The sequence below is a fragment of the Hyla sarda genome, chromosome 7 (assembly GCF_029499605.1).
Source record: "Hyla sarda isolate aHylSar1 chromosome 7, aHylSar1.hap1, whole genome shotgun sequence".
NCBI lineage: Eukaryota > Metazoa > Chordata > Amphibia > Anura > Hylidae > Hyla > Hyla sarda.
The window spans coordinates 1,068,113-1,090,277 of record NC_079195.1 but is presented as its reverse complement, the minus strand read 5'-3'; the positions used below and the strand labels follow the sequence as shown (position 1 = coordinate 1,090,277).

The 22,165-nt window shown below is 45.3% G+C and overlaps 1 protein-coding gene across 1 annotated transcript; it reads left to right on the top strand.

Annotated features, from left to right (window-relative positions):
- The first annotated feature begins 1,568 nt into the window (after positions 1–1,568).
- Positions 1,569–16,729, top strand: GDF10 (growth differentiation factor 10). The gene is made up of 3 exons (XM_056529028.1): positions 1,569–2,093; positions 4,481–5,388; positions 14,733–16,729. The coding sequence occupies exons 1-3, from the start codon at positions 1,871–1,873 to the stop codon at positions 14,922–14,924; spliced, it is 1,323 nt and encodes a 440-aa protein (XP_056385003.1). The 5' UTR covers positions 1,569–1,870; the 3' UTR covers positions 14,925–16,729.
- Positions 16,730–22,165: the final 5,436 nt, after the last annotated feature.

Genomic DNA, 22,165 nt, shown 5'->3' with positions numbered 1-22,165 from the left:
TATTGTTTAAATATTTATTTAGTTGTTTTATTTTTATTATTTTTTATTATTTGATTATTATCATATTATGTTATTATTTTATGATATTATTAATTTAGTTGTATTCTTTTTATTTTGTTGTTTATTTTCTATTATTATTTTATTATATTTTTATATTTTATGTTTTATGATTTTTGTTGTTTTATTTTTTTATTTTGCTGTTTTATTTATTGATTATTATACTTTTTTATTATTTAGTATTTTATTATATTTTCATATTTTATTACATTTTATTATTTTTTTGTTGTTTTATTATTTTATTTAGTTGTTTAATTGTTTGAATTTTTTATTTATTATTATTAGTATATTATAAGTGATATTCAAACTTTGGACCTCCAGCTGTTGCAAGACTACAACTCCCAGCATGAGTATAAATTTGTATGAAGTAGACGATCGGCGAGGAGCGCGGTGACTTCTGCCGCAGTAAACACCTCAGGCTAAAAGCAACTGATGAGAGAAGAAGCGTCTGCGGTGCGGCTGAGCCCCCGGCTGGAATAATAGAGTTATCCACAACTAACATGAGGTGAGCGGTGATTGGGCGGGAAGGGCCGCTGCTCGCTCCCCCGCCCCCGGGATGGAGATGTAAACTGAGCTTTGAATGTGACACCCGGGAGAAGGAGAGAGAGAACTCCACAGCATCAGTGACAGGACCGGAGCAGCAGAGCGCAACTCCAGCACCACATACAGCTCCGCGTGTGGCCCCTCACCAGGACATACAGCTCCGCGTGTGGCCCCTCACCAGGACATACAGCTCCGCCTGTGGCCCCTCACCAGGACATACAGCTCCGCGTGTGGCCCCTCACCAGGACATACAGCTCCGCGTGTGGCCCCTCACCAGGACATACAGCTCCGCTTGTGGCCCCTCACCAGGACATACAGCTCCGCGTGTGGCCCCTCACCAGGACATACAGCTCCGCGTGTGGCCCCTCACCATCACATACAGCTCCGCGTGTGGCCCCTCACCATCACATACAGCTCCGCTTGTGGCCCCTCACCAGGACATACTGCTCCGCTTGTGGCCCCTCACCAGGACATACAGCTCCACTTGTGGACCCTAACCATCAAATACAGCTCCGCTTGTGGCCCCTCACCAGGACATACAGCTCCGCGTGTGGCCCCTCACCAGGACATACAGCTCCGCTTGTGGCCCCTCACCATCACATACAGCTCCGCTTGTGGCCCCTCACCAGGACATACAGCTCCACTTGTGGCCCCTCACCAGGACATACTGCTCCGCTTGTGGCCCCTCACCAGGACATACAGCTCCGCTTGTGGCCCCTCACCAGGACATACAGCTCCGCTTGTGGCCCCTCACCAGGACATACAGCTCCGCTTGTGGCCCCTCACCAGGACATACAGCTCCGCTTGTGGCCCCTCACCAGGACATACAGCTCCGCTTGTGGCCCCTCACCATCACATACAGCTCCGCTTGTGGCCCCTCACCAGGACATACAGCTCTGCTTGTGGCCCCTCACCAGGACATACCGCTCCGCTTGTGGCCCCTCACCAGGACATACAGCTCCGCGTGTGTCCCCTCACCATCACATACAGCTCCACGTGTGCCCCCTCACCAGGACATACAGCTAAGCGTGTGGCCCCTCATCTTCACCACGTACAGCTCCGCTTTGGCCCCTCACTAGTACATAGACCTCCGTGTGTTGCCCCACACATATACCCCCACGTGTGGCACCTCACAATCACCATATAGAGCTCTGCATTTGGCTGCCCACCAGCATATAGAGCCTCACGTGTGGCCCCCATTAGCACATACAGCTCCAGGTGTGGCCCCTCACATCCCCACCTAGAGCCTCACGTGTGGCCCCTCACCATCATGGCTCGGTATTGGATGCTACTACTCTTCCTGACCATGGGCAGAGGCAAGGAACCCCAGGGCCCGGACTCAATCGTAAAGGAGAACCCACCAGGTCCAGGGATGCTGCGCCCCGTCACGGACCCCTTGTCATCGCACATGATGAAGCTTTATGAGAAGTACAGCCGGGAGGGCAGCCGACCCCAGGAGGGGAACACGGTGCGGAGCTTCAGGGCACAGCCAGGTAAGAGGATCCGTAATGTTACGTAACGCGACAGGTCTGGGGGGTCGGAGGAAACTCGTCAGGGGTTTGGATGTAGTCGGGTTGTAGACATCTCACCGGCTTTTACCTCTGTGGACATCGACAGGTGACAGCAGTGCGTCTGCGCCAATCTTATAATCCGTACGGTGTCGCAACGCATGGTTATATTCACGCCATCCACTTATCCACGCAGCAAACAGAGTTTGGGTTCTGCCCCTGCCCCCTAATGCACTGCGATGGGGGTCACCTGAGGTCACCGGAGGTCTTGGTGTGCTGAAGATATAGATGGAGATGGAGCATTTACTTTTGATGGTTTTTTGAAAAAAAAAAAAAAAGTGTGAAAAAAGTTTAAATTGTGTAAGTTTCTTCATACAAATTCACCCCTTTTTGTTGAGTGTGTAAATATGAATTAATTAATATGTAAATATTCATGTGTATATATTAATAATAATATATTATATTTCAGAGGTTAAATCAGGTTAATAGGTATAATAGGTTAAACCACGCCCCCTAGAGGCTAATAATCTACACTATTGCGAACAGAGCGAAAACTTAAAATTTGTATAATCGTATATTAATATACTGTATATAATAAATTGCGCAAATACAACAGAGAGGAACAATTATTTGCAAAAATTCAGCTGGGTACATCGCCCCCAAAGTGTAAGGGGGAGGGGGTCCTCCGGAGTTACTAGGTAGGTGTGTGTGTGTGATTCCTCCGGAGTTACTAACTTGGTGTTCGTGGGTCCTCCAGAGTTACTAGGTAGGTGTGTGTGTGATTCCTCCGGAGTTACTAACTTGGTGTTCGTGGGTCCTCCAGAGTTACTAGGTAGGTGTGTGTGTGGGGGTCCTCCGGAGTTACTAGGTAGGTGTGTGTGTGGAGGTCCTCCAGAGTTACTAGGTAGGTGTGTGTGTGTGGGGGGGGTCCTCTGGAGTTAGAAGGTAAGTGTGTGTGTAGGGATGTCCTCCGGAGTTACTAGGTAGGTGTGTGTGTGGGTCCTCCGGAGGTACTAGGTAGGTGTGTGTGTGGGTCCTCCGGAGATACTAGGTAGGTGTGTGTGTGGGTCCTCCGGAGATACTAGGTAGGTGTGTGTGTGGGTCCTCCGGAGTTACTAGGTAGGTGTGTGGGGGATGTCCTCTGGCGTTACTAGGTAGGTGTGTGTGTCCTCCGGAGTTACTAGGTAGGTGTGTGTGGGTCCTCCAGAGTTACTAGGTAGGTGTGTGTGTGGGTCCTCCGGAGTTACTAGGTAGGTGTGTGTGTAGGTCCTCCGGAGTTCCAGAGTTACTAGGTAGGTGTGAGTGGGGGGTCCTCTGGAGTTACAATCTAGGTGTGTGTGTGGGGGGTCCTCCGGACATACTAGCTAGGTGTGTGTGTGTGTGTGGGGGGGGTCCTACGGAGTTACTAGGTAGGTGTGTGCGGGGGGTCCTCCGGAGTTACAGGGTAGGTGTGTATGGGGGGTCCTCCAGAGTTACTAGGTAGGTGTGTGTGGGGGGTCCTCCGGAGTTACAAGGTAGGTGTATGTGTGTGTGTGGGTCCTCCGGAGATGCTAGCTAGGTGTATGTGTGTGGGGGGGGGTCCTCCGGAGTTACTAGGTAGGTGTGTGTGTGTGGGGGGGGTCCTCCGGAGTTACTAGGTAGGTGTGGGAGGGTGTCCTTCGGAGTTATTTGGTAGGTGTGTGGGGGTCCTCCGGAGTTATTAGGTGTGTGTGTGGGGGGGTCCTCCAGAGTTATTAGGTAGGTGTGTGGGGGTCCTCTGGAGTTATTAGGTAGGTGAGTGTGTGTGTATGGGGGGGATAGATAGAGGTAAGGTCTATGGGTAATGTCTCTGGGTAATGTCTATGGGTAAGGTCCAACCTTCAGGTGTATTGCTAATGTCTATGGGTAAGGTCCAACCTTCAGGTGTATTGATAATGTCTATGGGTAAGGTCCAACCTTCAGGTGTATTGATAATGTCTATGGGTAATGTCTGTGGGTAATGTCTCTGGGTAATGTCTATGGGTAATGTCTATGGGTAAGGTCCAACCTTCAGGTGTATTGATAATGTCTATGGGTAAGGTCCAACCTTCAGGTGTATTGATAATGTCTATGGGTAAGGTCCAACCTTCAGGTGTATTGATAATGTCTATGGGTAAGGTCTGTGGGTAATGTCTCTGGGTAATGTCTATGGGTAATGTCTATGGGTAAGGTCCAACCTTCAGGTGTATTGATAATGTCTATGGGTAAGGTCTGTGGGTAAGGTATATAGAGAAGGTAATCTTGCAGACACATGGAGGGGCCAAGGCCGCACGTCCATCTGATTTATCCGTCTGTGGAGAATGAAGTGTTGGCACAATCGTTCCTCTTATACAATAATCTTCTTTATCTGACAGATTTCCTGGCTTCCCGTCCTACCTATCACTTCAACCTAACGTCTCTGCAGCCGTCCGAAGTTGTCTTGGCTGCCACTCTCCATTTTGGACATGACAAAGGCCCCCGGCCCCCCAGGGACTCATTCTGCAAACATTCCAAGAATGCCTCCTGCCGTATTCTGCTTCCACCACAAACCCAGAAGGTCAGCGTGGTCTTCAAGAGTCTCCTCCACCAAAGAGATCTAGGCCTGGTGAAGTGGAATATCAGCAGTGGCACATCCAACAAGAAGGGTGCCTGGCACATGAAGGATATCACCACCATCATCAAGGAGGCTCAACGCCAACAAGATCTCTTCATTTCCACCGAGATTGACTTTGGCCATAAATTTTCTGCTCCTCACGATAGTCACCCAAGTGAAGCCCCGTACATCTTGGTGTTCGCCAACGACAGAGCCATCTCTGAGCCTAACAGCGTGGCGGTAACTCTACAAAGGTATGACCCGTTCCAACCAAGTGTGGCCCAAGCCAAGCAGCAGCCCAACGTGTCTTCGGAGAGCAGAGTAAGGAGGGATGCTGCATTTTTGGCCTCCGCCCATAATAATGAGCTCCCCGATGTAAAGTACATTCACTATAGTAAGCAGGATCTGTGGGAGAACACGTATAAGTCACTGAAACAGAAGCCACAAAGGAAGGAGCGCAAGAAGAAGGGGCACGACCACACCGATACTGCGCCAAAGTCTCCGGTCCTTCACTTCGATGAGCGGACGATGAAGAAGGCACGACGGCGGCAGTGGGATGAACCCCGGGTCTGCACCCGCAGGTACCTAAGGGTGGACTTCGCTGACATCGGATGGAGCGAATGGATTATATCGCCCAAATCATTCGATGCCTATTACTGCGCCGGGATGTGCGAGTTCCCGATGCCGAAGGTAAGAAAACGTGATAGCGACAGGAGCTCAATGGAGTTCACAGCCCTATTGTAGGTCTCCATCATATGGCCCATTTATTGCCCCATGGAAAGTAATTACTGCCCAATGGAAAGTGATTTTTGCCCCATGAAAAATGATTATTGCCCCATGAAGAGTAATTATTGCCCAATGTAAAGTGATAATTGCCCCATGTACAGCGTATAGTGATCAGCTGATTGCATCGATCCTTGTTTGTTGGCTGCACATCTCCCCATGACAACAGGTTCCATTTACAATATATTGTGGGTGGTCACAACAGGTTAGAGGGCGCTGTAATTATAGATTTAAAGAGGCACTCCAGGTTTTCTTTTTCTACTCCTATCATGTACACTATTACTGTTCCTACAGCGCCATCTGTTTTATTCCAGCACAGCTGCATCCAAGCCTTTTATTACTGTAACTGGGTCATGTGATGACCAGTCTGACCCACAGAAAATCACTGTGCTGTCATCAGTGTCACCCCCATGATAATGATACTTACCTATTCCCGTGGGCCTGTTCACCCGTTATCTTCCTTATTCAGGCGGCAGGCCTGGTGCACACAGGAGCACGCTGATGTCACCGCTGCTGCTACCTCACTTGGCCCGGCTGTAAGCAGTGATTACATCAGCGTGCTCCTCTGTGCATCAAGCCTGTCGCCTGAATAAGGAAGATAATGGGTGAACAGGCCCACGGGAATAGGTAAGTATCATTTTCATCAGTGTCTCCTGCACTACACGCCTGTACCAACAGTTTAGTGCAGGTGACACTGATGACAGATTCCTTTTAATGTCAGTGGAATTGGTCAGTCTTGGGTCAGGTGACATCAGGGTCAGACTGACAACACTCAGGCCCCTGCGAGACTCCGCCCCTGGCCACACCTCTGTCATGCCCCTATCCCACCCAAATTAATAAAATAAAATTATATGTCTATAAAACATGTTAATGTAGGAAAGATAATTTTCCATGATCAATAATACCAGCATACAAGAAGAAAATATATGCCACCACACAATAACTGGATAATACCACCATACTGTACTGAATAAAACCACTATACCTATTATACTATCCTATAGACCAGTATTCCCCCATACAGTGACCATATGGAGGTATATACTAGCTGTACACAGGATCTGTATACAATATAAGTGATCATATACAGCACCATATGGTGGTAGATACCAGGTGTACACAGGATCTGTATACCATATAAGTACCATATAGAGGTATACACCAGATGTACACAGGTCTGTATACCATAAAAGTGAACAGCAAATGGTGGAGAAGGACAGCACTGGAATTCTCTGTTGTGCTCGTGACCATCCAGCAACACCAATCTGGATAACCATACAAGATTACAGCACCAACAAAGGAGACTCAGGATTTTGAATAGGGCTGATGTTTATTCAGGTCCCATATGTGCTATTTGGGACCTGAATAAACATCAGCCCTATTATGGCTTCTATATAAGTGATTATATACAGGAGCATATATAGGAAGCTACCATCTGTACACGGGATATATGCAGCAAATAGGTGATTATATACAGGACCATATAGAGGCATATACCATCTGTACACAGGATATATACAACATATAAGTGATTATATACAGGACCATATAGAGGCAGAAACAATCTGCACACAGGATCTGTATACCATCTAAGTGATTATATACAGGACCATATGGAGGTATACACATGATGTACACAGGATCTGTATACCATATGAGTGATTATATACATGACCATATAGAGGTAGATTCCAGCTGTACACAGGATCTGTATGCCATATAAGTGATTACAACTACATCTAGAGTCAGACCGTCATGACGAATCTTCAATCCAAAACTCATCTCTTGACATCCTCTGCGGGTCAAACATCTTAGGCTCTGCATTTTTCCAGTGCCCTCCTCTACACAATCTCCCCATACCCATCCCCATACAATAATACCCTGCTCAGAAAAGTTCAGGTAGTTATGTAGCTAACTATGTAGTTAGGTAGCCAGATATGTAAGTAGATAACTAACCAGATGGGTAGATAACCAGGCATGTAGGTAGGAAGCTAGCTTAGGTAGTTTGGTAGCCAGTTATGTAGGTATCCAGGTATGTAGGTATCCAGGTAGCTAGCTAGGTAGTTAGGTAGCGAGGTATGTATTTAGGTAGCCATGTATGTGGGCCAGATTAGGCAGCCAGGTTTGTGGGCCAGGTTAGGCAGTCAGGTATGAGGGGGCAGCCAGGTATGTGGGGGGCAACCAGGTATGAGGGGGCAACCAGGCATGGGGGGCAGCCAGGTATGTGGGGGGCAGCCAGGTATGAGGGGGCAACCAAGCATGGGGGGGCAGCCAGGTATGTGGGGGGGCAGCCAGGTATGTGGGGGCAGAAGTGGCAGCCAGGTATAGTAACATAGTTCATAAGGTTGAAGAAAGACCAGAGTCCATCTAGTTCAACCTATAACCCTAATGAGTCCCTACTGATCCAGAGGAGGCAAAAAACCCTCATACTAGAGGTAAAAACTCCTTCCCGACTCCAAATATCAAAATAAATCCCTGGATCAACGTTCTGTCCCTATAAATCTAGAATCCATAACCTGTAATGTTATTATTCTCCAAAAATGTATCCAGACCCCTTTTAAATTATTTTACAGAGTTCCCCATGACACCTCCTCAGGCAGAGAATTCCACAGTCTCACTGCTCTTACAGTAAAGAACCCCCGTCTGTGCTGGTGTAGAAACCTTCTTTCCTCTAGACGTAGAGGATGCCTCCTTGTTATATATACAGTCCTGGGTATAAATAGATCATGGAGAGATCTCTGTACTGTCCTGATATATTATATATATTATTAGGTCACCTCCTTGTTATAGATACAGTCCTGGGTATAAATAGATCATGGAGAGATCTCTGTACTGTCCTGATATATTATATATATTATTAGGTCACCTCCTTGTTATATATACAGTCCTGGGTATAAATAGATCATGGAGAGATCTCTGTACTGTCCTGATATATTATATATATTATTAGGTCACCTCCTTGTTATAGATACAGTCCTGGGTATAAATAGATCATGGAGAGATCTCTGTACTGTCCTGATATATTATATATATATTATTAGGTCGCCTCCTTGTTATATATACAGTCCTGATATATTATATATATTATTAGGTCTCCTCCTTGTTATATATACAGTCCTGGGTATAAATAGGTCATGGAGAGATCTCTGTACTGTCCTGATATAGTATATATATATATTATTAGGTCCCCTCCTTGTTATATATACAGTCCTGATATATTATATATATTATTAGGTCTCCTCCTTGTTATATATACAGTCCTGGGTATAAATAGATCATGGAGAGATCTCTGTACTGTCCTGATATATTATATATATTATTAGGTCACCTCCTTGTTATATATACAATCCTAGGTATAAATAGATCATGGAGAGATCTCTGTACTGTCCTGATATATTATATATATTATTAGGTCACCCCCTTGTTATATATACAGTCCTGGGTATAAATAGATCATGGAGAGATCTCTGTACGGTCCTGATATATTATATATATTATTAGGTCACCTCCTTGTTATATATACAGTCCTGGGTATAAATAGATCATGGAGAGATCTCTGTAATGTCCTGATATATTATATATATATTATTAGGTCACCTCCTTGTTATATATACAGTCCTGGGTATTAATAGATCATGGAGAGATCTCTGTACTGTCCTGATATATTATATATATATTATTAGGTCACCTCCTTGTTATATATACAGTCCTGGGTATAAATAGATCATGGAGAGATCTCTGTACTGTCCTGATATATTATATATATTATTAGGTCACCTCCTTGTTATAGATACAGTCCTGGGTATAAATAGATCAAGGAGAGATCTCTGTACTGTCCTGATATATTATATATATTATTAGGTCTCCTCCTTGTTATATATACAGTCCTGGGTATAAATAGATCATGGAGAGATCTCTGTACTGTCCTGATATATTATATATATTATTAGATCACCTCCTTGTTATATATACAGTCCTGGGTATAAATAGATCATGGGAGAGATCTCTGTACTGTCCTGATATATATATTATTAGGTCACCTCCTTGTTATAGATACAGTCCTGGGTATAAATAGATCATGGAGAGATCTCTGTACTGTCACCTGATATATTATATATATTATTAGGTCACCTCCTTGTTATATATATATATATATATATATATATATATATATATATATATATATATATATATAGTCCTGATATATTATATATATTATTAGGTCACCCCCTTGTTATATATACAGTCCTGGGTATAAATAGATCATGGAGAGATCTCTGTAATGTCCTGATATATTATATATATATTATTAGGTCACCTCCTTGTTATATATACAGTCCTGGGTATTAATAGATCATGGAGAGATCTCTGTACTGTCCTGATATATTATATATATTATTAGGTCACCCCCTTGTTATATATACAGTCCTGGGTATAAATAGATCATGGAGAGATCTCTGTAATGTCCTGATATATTATATATATATTATTAGGTCACCTCCTTGTTATAGATACAGTCCTGGGTATAAATAGATCATGGAGAGATCTCTGTACGGTCCTGATATATTATATATATATATATATTATTAGGTCTCCTCCTTGTTATATATATACAGTCCTGGGTATAAATAGATCATGGAGAGATCTCTGTACTGTCCTGATATATTATATATATTATTAGGTCACCTCCTTGTTATATATACAGTCCTGGGTATAAATAGATCATGGAGAGATCTCTGTACGGTCCCTGATATATTTATACATAGTTATTATGTCTTTTTTCTAAACTAAATAACCCTAATTCTGATAATCTTTCTGGGTCCTGTAGTCCTCCCATTCCCCGTATTACTCCGGTTGCTCGTCTTATGTGGGGTGCAGCCAGGTACACCCTTCCCTCCAAGTTGAAGCAAAAGGAAAAAAAAAGGTGAAAAACAGATACTCACCTGTCCCACGCAGCGACCTCCTCAGGTATTTTGCCGTCCCCGTTCTTCTTGCTCCGCAGTGCAGGCGCGAGTGACCTGAGTGTGCGGCGGGGGGGGGGAGGTCATACTGAGAGGAGGCTTTCTGCTGTATACCTGGAGATCTGAGACAAGTGTCCTGGATCCCCAGTAGTGGTGGCGGCAGAACCCTTTACTCGGCCGGGCCCTCAGACCACGTCTAAACGGACCGGCTGATCAGTCCGCCCCTGGGTGACATCATATGAACTACAGAATGACATCATCACGACTCTAACTGTATACATCTGCTGCTATCTCTATAGGATCAGGATATATATATAGTAGTTACACACCTCCCCTCCAGCTCTATCTGTATACTGTTTCTATCTTTGTAGGATCAGGATATATATTAGTTATACACCTCCCCTTCAACTCTATCTGTATATTGCTACTATCTCTATGGGATCAGGATATATATATATATATATATATATATATATATATATAGTAGTTATACACCTCCCCTCCAGCTCTATCTGTATACTGCTGCTATCTTTATGGGGTCAGGATATATATTAGTTATACACCTCCCTTCAACTCTATCTGTATATTGCTACTATCTCTATGGGATCAGGATATATATATATATATATATATATAGTAGTTATACACCTCCCCTCCAGCTCTATCTGTATACTGCTGCTATCTTTATGGGGTCAGGATATATAGTAGTTATACACCTCCCCTCCAGCTCTATCTGTATACTTCTGCTATCGCTATGGGGTCAGGATATATATATATAGTTGTTATACACCTCCCCTCCAGCCCTATCTGTATACTGCTGCTATCTCTATGGGATCAGGATATACAGTAGTTATACACCTCACCTCCTGCTCTATCTGTATACTGCTGCTATCTCTATGGGATGAGGATATATATTAGTTATACACCTCCCCTCCAGCTCTATCTGTATACTGCTGCTATCTCTATGGGATCAGGATATATATAGTAGTTATACACCTCCCCTCCAGCTCTATCTGTATACTGCTGCTATCTTTATGGGATCAGGATATATATAGTAGTTATACACCTCCCCTCCAGCTCTATCTGTATACTGCTGCTATCTCTATGGGATCAGGCTATATATTAGTTATACACCTCCCCTCCAGCTCTATCTGTATACTGCTGCTATCTCTATGGGATGAGGATATATATAGTAGTTATACACCTCCCCTCCAGCTCTATCTGTATACTGCTGCTATCTCTATGGGATGAGGATATATAGTACTTATACACCTTCCTTCATATCTCTTTCCTTAGTTTGTTGTTTTCCTATATAGCATATGATGTAATAACCAAGTGCTGAGGCTGTTTACTTTTCTATATATATTATTCTTATTTATTTATCCATCTGTCATTTATCTATCTCATCTGAGCCTTAAAGGGATTCTCCAGGGGGAAAAAAATGTTTTCAAACCAACTGGTGGAAGAAAGTTCTACAGATGTGTAAATTACTTCTATATAAAAATCTTAACGCTTCCAGTACTTATCAGCTGCTGTATGCTCCACAGGAAGTTGTGTAGTTCTTTCCAGTCTGACCACAGTGCTCTCTGCTGACATCTCTGTCCATGTCAGGAACTGTCCAGAGTAGGAGCAAATCCCCATAGAAAACCTCTCCTGCTCTGGACAGTTCCTGACATGAACAGAGGTGGCAGCAGAGAGCACTGTGGTCAGACTGGAAAGAACTACACAACTTCCTGTGGAGCATACAGCAGCTGATAAGTACTGGAAGGATTAAGATTTTTATATAGAAGTCATTTACAAATCTGTAGAACTTTTTGGTACTAGTTGGTTTGAAAACCTTTTTTTTTCTTCCGGAGTACTTCTTTAAAGATCCTTGAAACATGACTGGGGACTATAAGCCACAATCTCTTTCAGATGGGAGCGATAGAAAGGGGCACAAATCCTGAAATACCTGTCTACAGGAGAAGACATGCAAAACTACAACTCCCAGCATGCCCGGACAGCCAATGGCTGTCCGGGCATGCTGGGAATTGTAGTTTTGCAACAGCTGGAGGCATATGGGTTAGGAAACACTGCCTTGAGGGCTCACACATGTATTATGGCTTCTGTTAACAGCTCCATAGACTTCTCTACATCTGATTCCACATCGGAGAGTTACCCCAAAACGTGGTGATGAGCAAGCGGAGTCCTCACAAGTCATGAGCGAGCGCCCCGCCCGGAGTCCTTCACGACCCTAACAGGAATCAGTCATCATCCTTATGTGCCGGGTTTTGTTAGTGTTTTTGGAGTTGTCCTCTCCCGAGGGGCTCCTCAATGTTTTCGAGTCAACCCTTTATAGGTCAGGCCGGGCTCCTTAGGGGCTTGTATCCATTGTGGAATTTAAAGGGCTAGCATATTGAGGCAGCCATAATTATTACCCCTTCTCGTGGGCCATAAAGTCTGTGCTTTATAGGTTGTCATTGTGAGAGGAAATTCTCCAGCGTGGAGGATGGGCCAGTTAATTCCACCGTAACATCATGTTCTCAGAGATGAGCCGGGAGATGGGCCGGACCAGTGCTATGTGCCGGGAGATGGGCCGAACCAGTGCTATGTGCAGGGAGATGGGCCGAACCAGTGCTATGTGCAGGGAGATGGGCCGAACCAGTGCTATGTGCGGGGAGATGGGCCGAACCAGTGCTATGTGCGGGGAGATGGGTCAGACTAGTGCTATGTGCGGGGAGATGATCCGGACCAGTGCTATGTGCGGGGAGATGGTCCGGACTAGTGCTATGTGCCGGGAGATGGGCCGAACCAGTGCTATGTGCCGGGAGATGGGCCGAACCAGTGCTATGTGCCGGGTGCTGGGCCGGACCAGTGCTATGTGCCGGGAGCTGGGCGGGACCAGTGCTATGTGCCGGGAGCTGGGCGGGACCAGTGCTATGTGCCGGGAGCTGGGCGGGACCAGTGCTATGTGCCGGGAGCTGGGCGGGACCAGTGCTATGTGCCGGGAGCTGGGCGGGACCAGTGGAAAGTGCCGGGAGCTGAGCTTAACCAGTGCTATGTGCTGGAAGCTGGGCCGAAGGTATACCCCAAGGGCGTGGTTTAGCTATAACCACCCAAAGGGGATCCTGGGCTAGGCACGGGGGCAATAAAGACTCTGACGCCAAGTTACGGATAACGGTAGCTTTACTGAGGGTAGACAGATGGTAAAGTCTATACAGTTCAGCCAGGGCCCACAGAGGTGACCAGTGATGCAGAGACCTTAAGGGTTTGCTGGGACTTGTAGTAGGACTGGACAATTGAATGCAGACCACGCTGACTTGACATATGACAGGGACTGACTTGGCTCATAAAGCTGTGACTTTATCTCACTTGACTTGATGGCGGCTGCAGGACTGGACTTTGAGGTCTCCGACACTTTGGACACACACACTAGACAAGACTGCACTGGACCTCAGCAGAGGAGAGAAGATCCACCCAGGGCTTATATGGGGGAGACCAGCAGGGAGCCCATAGGTCACTCTTGAGGTCACCTGGTCACTGGTACCTCCTGGGTAATGATCACATGACATATCACATGGTATAACTCTTAAAGCAACATTACATTTTATAACACTTTACATGGTAAAACATATTTACAATGGGGAAACAAGTGCAGGGGCTTTGGAGACACTGAAGGAGGCTGCCTGACAGGACAGCAGGAGAACGGGGTAACACCTCCCGTACTGGGCCACCACATAGTGCTATGTGCTGGGAGATGGGCAGAACTAGTGCTATGTGCTGGGAGATTGGTAGAACCAGTGTTATGTGCTGGGAGATGGGCAGAACTAGTGCTATGTGCTGGGAGATTGGCAGAACCAGTGCTGGTAATGGTATATGGTGATTCATAGAGGTCTTAATCCCTTATTACTGGGCGTATGGAGGGATCGGAGGGGTGAAATATCCTGAAGGTTTGAGAGCCGGTACAATCTTAGCCATAGAAATACAGAAAATACACGGCGTAAGGATGATATTTTATTGGCTAACTGAGGATATATAGAGTGCACGCTTTTATACCTCTCAGGTCCCTTCATCAGGTTAGTTAACATGGTGCCAGGGAAGAGCCGCTCCCCTGGGTCTCCTCACTCCCAAATCGGAGCTATCCCTGCGAGGTCTCTCCTGACACTGGAGTAGACTGTATACTGATCCGCTCTCTGGTGCTGTTCCTGTTGAAGACCCATTTGGTTAATCCTGTTAAGAAGGGTTTGGAAAATAATAAATCTGAAACCACCGTATGTCTTACATGTTTTTTCGATTGCTCCTCTCTCACAGGTGGTGCGCCCCTCAAACCACGCGACAATACAGAGCATAGTCAAGGCTGTCGGCATCATCCCTGGTGTCCCAGAGCCCTGCTGTACCCCGGAAAGAATGAGCTCCCTGAGTGTCCTCTTCCTGGATGATAGTCGGAACGTGGTGCTGAAGGTGTACCCCAATATGTCAGTGGAGAGCTGTTCCTGCAGATAACACCACGCGGAGGCCCGGAGGAGCCTTAAGTAGTGAGGCCTCCATTATTCCTAAACGTGACGGACAGAGGTCATTGTAAGGAAAAGACTTTGGTGTCTCCACGTTCCTGCGCGAGGAATGGACGACCTGACCGGGAGATTCCATCGGACTCTTTACTGGAGCAGATTTCTTCTTTTTATGTTAAGAGGTGTTTTATGTGTATAGTATGTATTTGTTGTACAGCCGTACGCAGTGACATTGTATACAGGGCTTGTAATAGAAGGATGCTATGGAAGGTTAAAGTGGACCTCTAACTATGGACTTTTGTCAAGTCAAACCTTCTGTGTGGATTAATGTCCTAATATATCTTTATGTAGGTCGGAGCTCCACAGGAAGCTGAGCTTTTCTCCCCCCCGTAAGTCCCATAGACAGTGACTAGAGCTGCAATGTGCATGTGGGACAGTAGACTCCGGACCTCCGTCCTAGAGGGGGGAGGCGATTGATATTTCAGGATAGTACTGAAACACTAGTAAGCCCTCCTCAACGTGTTTCTCTGTAACAACAACATCATCAGGTGGATGCAGAAGTATCGATAAAGATACAATGACTGCCAATACCTGTTTATCCCCCTGATGATGCTGTTGTTACAGCGAAATATGTCGAGAAGGGTCTGCTAATATGTTAATATCAATACTATCCTGTGTACACCTTTCCCTTGTTTTGACATTGTCACAAGTTACTTTTTCAGCATGGATGGTAGGACACAGGTCTAGAGACTACTCAGGGGGTCACTTACAACTCACCGGATGGGAATGCATACTTGGTGGGGTCCCAGAGGTCAGGCCTCAACTTACCATCATTTTATGACCTATCTAGGTTTATATTGTATTTGTAGGTACCATTAACCATTAACCTTCAGGACATTGCACCCTTACATCACTATCATTTCGCTTTTTGTACATATACCAGACATTCCTTTCTGTGCACAGATTTCTTCTCATGTGACCTCTACTCTGAGATGAGGTCACATGACAGGAAATGCATACAGGATGTTCAGTTCTGATCATGTTACCATGACTACCCCAGAGGAAGACAGACTTATAAATTTGTCTGGGACAAAAACTGTGACAGCTGAGCTGTGATTGGTTGCTATGGGAAAGCTGAGCTGTGATTGGTTGCTATGGGAAAGCTGAGCTGGGATTGGTTGCTATGGGAAATCTGAGTTGTGATTGGTTGCTATGGGAAAGCTGAGCTGTGATTGGTTGCAATGGGCAACACCAGACAGTTCTGGTTTCAGACAGATCAATAAATCTTGGCCGTTATGTAGATTATTGCAGTAGTGAGATCAAGAGGCGTCAGGGAGAACAAAACATGTCGGAAACATATATTAGTCTTAAGGACAATATTCATCTTATCCATAGGATCGGGGTTAACTAGCTAATGGTGTGTGCGTGTGTGTGTGTGGGGGGGGGGAGAGGTCTGACTAGTGGGACCCATTCCCCGAGAATGGGGGGCAAAATTGTCCTCAGATTAAATGGTGTAAATCACGGTAAGCTTTTGGTGTCCAGGCGATGGGTGAAGGATCTTTCCTGAAATGTTCTTGGGGCATATTTCACCAACTTATATGGGCACCTTCATCCGTGGGTGTCAGAACATGTCCCTTTGGGTGGTCTACTCCCCATCTGACCTGGTCGGCCCTAAAGACTGTACATGATGAGGATTACGGCTCTTATCTTACGCTGGGGGTTGTCTCAGGACATATATCGATGACGTAAGGCAAAGAGTGGCCATTGATCCCCAGATCCCTGCAGGTGACTTCTGGAGAAACTGACCCTGGCTGATAGGACTTTGGTGGCGTAGCCACCAAAGTCCTATCAGCCAGGGTCAGTTTCTCCAGAAGTCACCTGCAGGGATCTAGGAATCGATGGCCACTATTCCCTAAAGTTTAAGGAGGATCCATCTTGCTTTGGAGGAACATCATTCCATCCACCACTTGGTTGACCAAGATGACCATTATAACGTTATAATATCAATGCGACATCTACATGTAGCCGATCAGGTGACCTTGGTCTAAATGTTATTTTCAATTTGGTGTTACTATTAGGCTTTTGTGTGTTGTCCCCATATGGCACTGTATTATGGAGATAGTCTTCCCTAGAGAATAACTCTATTATATGGCATCAGGTGGAGGCCAATGAGTGGCCCAGTACAGGTCCGTATGATCTAGAGGTTGTATGGTGATATGTCCATTCATGAGTCCTTCAGGGAAGATTCAACATGGCAGCCTCCAGCCTCCGTATTGAGAGATGGTAGATGTAATGATTTCTTTGGTGGACATCAGTGGTCCTTAACCCAGTCCTCGGGGCCCACCAACATTCTGGGGTTTTTCACTTCATTGGAATATCACATGGAAATATTCAAATTGTGGACTGCTGGTGGTCCTTCACTGGGTTGGGGACCTTGACAGGGTTGGGGACCTTGACAGGGTTGGGGACCTCTGGTGTACATGACCTTCTAATGAACTGTTTATGGAAAAAAGTAAAAAAAAATATTGAACAGAAAAAGGAAACAAAGCCCATTCTAGGATCTGCAAGAATGGTGGCCCTCTAATGCTGGTAAAATGGTGGAGATTCACGTAATTTTTTTCCATGAGAAATATTTTATATTGAGATTTAAATGAGACATCGGTGAATTACTGAATTGTCACATTGGGCAGATTCCCCTGGGGCCACGGATTCCCAGGCCACGGACCTATGTGACCCGTCCAGTGGTGATGGATTGTGTTGGGTCACCTTTAGATTTATTGTTCGTAGGGTTTCTTGTGTCCGTTGCGCTGAAGATGTATTGAATTCTTAAAGGGATACTCCTCCCCTAGACATCTTATCCCCTATCCAAAGGAGTGAGGATAAGATGTATGATTGTAAGGGTCCCCCCGCGATCTCGGCTGCGGCACCCCAGACATTCGGTGCATGGAGCCCACTTCGGATGACTGGAGATGTGGGGCTGAGGTTTGTGATGTCACGGCTGCGACACGCTTGTGATGTCACGGCCATGCCCCCTCAATGCAAGTCTATGGGAGGGGGCGTGACTACCGTCACGCCCCCTCCCGTAGACTTGCATTGAGGGGGCGTGACTGTGATGTCACAAGAGGGGCGCGGTCGTGATGTCACGAGCCTCCGGCCCTGAACCTGACGCTCTAAACAAACACCGGGTGCGGCAGGGAGATTGCGGCGGTCCCCCCGTGATTAGACATCTTATCCCTATCCTTCGGATGGGGATAAGATGTCTAAGGGCGGAGTACCCCTTAAATATGTATGGAATATTTTTATATTAGATGACTATATGATATGTATCCTGTGCCGTTCACCATAGTGTTAAAGTATTGTCTGCATTACACCTGCCCTAATAAACTTCCTCTTCTTTATATCCTGTGTATATGGAGACATCTCCGCTAACTTTTTTGGGGTTTTCTATCAGTCCAGAACCAGACAACCGTAGGGCCTGTCCTGTCCTGTGCCCGCCATTGTGTCTCATCTCCAAACTAGAAGAAGTCGTCTGGTGACCGTCTACATCATGTCGGTGGTAAGTATGGAATGAAGACACGGCGCCACCTATAATCCACTCCCGATCCGGAGCCACGTTTTCCAGTAGGCCACTTATAGCCGCGTGTCTCGTGAGATCAGAAATGTCGATGACGTTACGATCTGAAATTCCCCTCAAAAATTTTTACACAAGGGCGGGGACAGCTTCAGAAACTGGGGGTCCTGCACTATAGTGGTGGGTGAAGGTCCCACAGGCGTTAAAGGGAATGTATCACAATTAAATCTTTTTAATAAATACAATTATTCTCTCAAGATAAAACATTTCATTTATTGTATTTAGTTTGAGGACAATGTAGTTTTAATGTTATTTATTAATAAAGTGTGTACTGGGGGCTGCCATTACTGTAGCCTCTTTGTGGTGTGTCACTTCGCAACACTTACACAAACGCTTTATGGCAGGCACAGGGCATAAGAAAGTTACGACTGAGGGTGTCTCATAGAAAAGCATTGACCGCTTACTGCACATGTGCATGACGCAGGCTAGGTGAACTGAAAGGGGGAAGCGGCACCATTTTCTTGAAGTCCCTGAGGAGCAGTGACCTATCAAGAGACATCTAGTCTGTTCTATACCACTCCTCAGACACCAACAAAATGGGGACAGTGGAATTGAAAAAAAAAAAAAATGACAAACCCCCCTCCCCCCTTCTCCTTTTGCACATAGACAGACGAGGAAGGCTGACGGGCGTGGCCTAGTTTGCAGCAGCCAGGCAAGTTGCTTGCTTTCACCAGATTCCTAATGTTAGCTCCCCCTGCTGGTCAACAGTGGGAAATATGACAAGTTATTATTTAATTTTTCATATTTAGGGACAAGAATTTTTTATTTTATTTTTTTATATATATATTTCCAAACATATTAAAAAAAATTTTAAAAAATTATTTAACCTCTAAAAATAAATAATCACATTTGGTGATTGTTCCTTTTAAATGTGTGCGCCCACGTCAGGTAATAAAGGTAATAGCATTGCTTACCTGTCTGCCCTAATTCTGACACCCCTAAATATCTTTTTGTTTTTAGGGTCTTAGTCCTGGCTGAGCAGTTGCTCGGTACTACAACTCCCAGAATCCATTGCTCTTCCTCAGCACTTCATCACAGTCCTCCCACCCAGTCCACTCCCCTCCCACAGCAGTCCTGCCAGTTCCCCGCCCAGAGCTGCTGCAGAACATCTTATTTCACAGCAGACTATTGCACAATTGTTGAGGTTGCAGGATAGGGCCTCCATAGACTTATAATGGAGATCGTAGTAAGCAGGGGAGTGAAGCGCACAGTCAGGCACTTCTCCCCTAACATAATGTACATTTGGTATATTTACATAAATAAAGCCAATGGAGTGTGCTTCCTGGAGGGTCACTATTACTTAGAGACAGAACTGGTCCTTTGGGCACGTGGGTCCGGGTGAGGTTGTCCATGTACAGTCACAGGCCTTCTGGTAGACCATACAGCCATCTCCCTGCAGAGCCCTACAAGGAACCTTCTGCTCCTACACTGATCGGCCCCCAGATCCCTGATCACAATGTCTGACGCTCCGGTGTCACTCATCAATGCTTCTGGAGACAGCGATGGAGAGCAGAGGACGTTCATGGTGAAGAAGGCATGTTGGCTCTTTGGTGATCCACAGCTATTATCCATTGTTAGGACTAACTTAAAGGGGTACTCCACTGGAAAAAAAAATGTTAATCAACTGGTGCCAAAATATACAAGCTGAGCAAAACGATGGCCCTGCACTTGCAGAACTATGGTGTTTAAAGGGAACCTTTCATCAAAAAACTTTATATATATAATAGATTAATGTTTGCAGAATAACTTTCCAATTGCATGTTATTAAAAATCTGCTTCTTTCTAATGAATTTTCCACGTTGAAAAAATGACCACTAGAGGTCTCTCTACCAGTCCTGGCTGCAAGATTTTAATAGATTTCAGACTCATGCTGGAGTCCTAAATCTCAGACTGCAGCAGGGACACAGACAAGCTCAGCTGGCAGCTCTGAATCCTCTCCTCCCTGTTTACAACTGCATGTGCAGAGAGAAGAAAGATTGGAGCTCAGATAGTAAAATGAATGAGGGCCTGCAGTAAGGCAGAGTGAGGATTATGTCCTGCTGTGTTATGAGCACAGTGTTGGCTCCTGCCTGTCTGATTGACAGGCAGGGAGCAGTGCTGAGCTTGTCTGTGTCCCGGCTGCAGTATGAGATTTAGGACTCCGACATGAGTCTGAAATCTATAAAAAAAAAAAAGGCTTGCGGCCAGGACTGGTAGGGAGACCTCTAGTGGTCATTTTTTCAAAGTGGAAAATTAAATAGAAAGAAGCAAATTTTTTAATAACATCCAATTGGAAAGTTATTTTGCATATATTAATCTATAATATATCAAAAGTTTTTTTTTTTTGAGGAAAGGTACCTTTTAAGTGACTAGCAGGAGAAAGGACTGAGGTCACCTGAAATAAAGTTGGTCCTGGGGGTGTAACATCTAAGGAGGCTTAAACAACTTAAAAGCAAGAAAGAAATGAGACTGTACTCACCATCCAACAACGTTTTATTCAGTCATGTGAAGGGGCAGGCGGAGGCAGGGGCAAACTGGAACAGGCTGTTTCAAGCTAGACTGCTCTTCTTCAAGCCGGTGTACACAGGCTGTTTCACGCTAGACTGTGCTTCTTCAAGCCTGTGTACACTGGCTTGAAGAAGTGCAGTCTAGCGTGAAACAGCTTGTTCCGGTTTGCCCCTGCCTCAGCACCCGCCTGCACCTTCACATAACTGAATGGATTTTTTCAAATGATCTCTTCCTGAATAAAACGTTGTTGGATGGTGAGTACAGTCTCATTTCTTTCTTGCTTTTAAGTTGTTTAAGCCTCCTTGGATGTTGCACCACCGGGTCCACCTTTATTTCGGGAGACCCCAGTCCTTTCTCCTGCTAGTAACTTAAACTTACACTTTGAGGAGTGATTATACTTTCTTCTATTTTGATACTATTTTGGCCGGTGGGTTCCGGTACTTAATCACACTATCCTCAGATTTTTGGTTGTGAGCTGCACCATTTTTTAGTAGTAACTTAAACACCCTAGTTCTGCAAGTGCCGGGCCATCACTTCTCTCAGCTTATATATTGTTTGGACTGAGCTCTCTTCCAACAGGAACCACCTCTCCCCTTATCTAGTCGGGTTTTCGGAAGTCCTTTCAATATTGATTTCTTAAGGTGTAACCATAGAGGGTTCAAAGAGCGTGGTGGCACAAATGCCCCTCTGGATGAAGTTGATGAGGCCCCCAGTATGGGCCGTAGTCTGACACAGTTAATGGTTGTGGCTTCTTTCCTCGGGATCGAGGAGTTGAAATCCAACATGCCTGACATCTGTCGTCAGGGAAGAGCCCAGACATTGATCTAATGTGCATTGGTCATGGTTTAGCAGGACAGGGGTGACTGACATTGATACAATGTCTGCCATGAGCAGGTGATAAATTGGATTTTCAGTTTTAAGAAAGCCCAAGACATATGAGGAGGTGTGCATGTCCCGGTAGACTTGGAGCATCTCAATCCATCTTCTGTATGAAGCTCCAGTCTTGATCTCCTCCAATATTTCTGGAGAAGAGATGATGGATGGCGTCATGCCTACTCGAGTAAACAACGTTTCAAGAAATTTCAGAAATGAAGAATGCGGATATTTGGTCAGGAGCA

Excerpts from the sequence above, each read along its gene's own strand:
- GDF10 (XM_056529028.1), top strand. The coding sequence starts at position 1,871 with ATGGCTCGGTATTGGATGCTACTACTCTTCCTGACCATGGGCAGAGGC. Across the intron at positions 2,094-4,480 it reads GAGCTTCAGGGCACAGCCAG|ATTTCCTGGCTTCCCGTCCT; the intron begins GTAAGAGGATCC and ends TTTATCTGACAG. Across the intron at positions 5,389-14,732 it reads GCGAGTTCCCGATGCCGAAG|GTGGTGCGCCCCTCAAACCA; the intron begins GTAAGAAAACGT and ends CCTCTCTCACAG.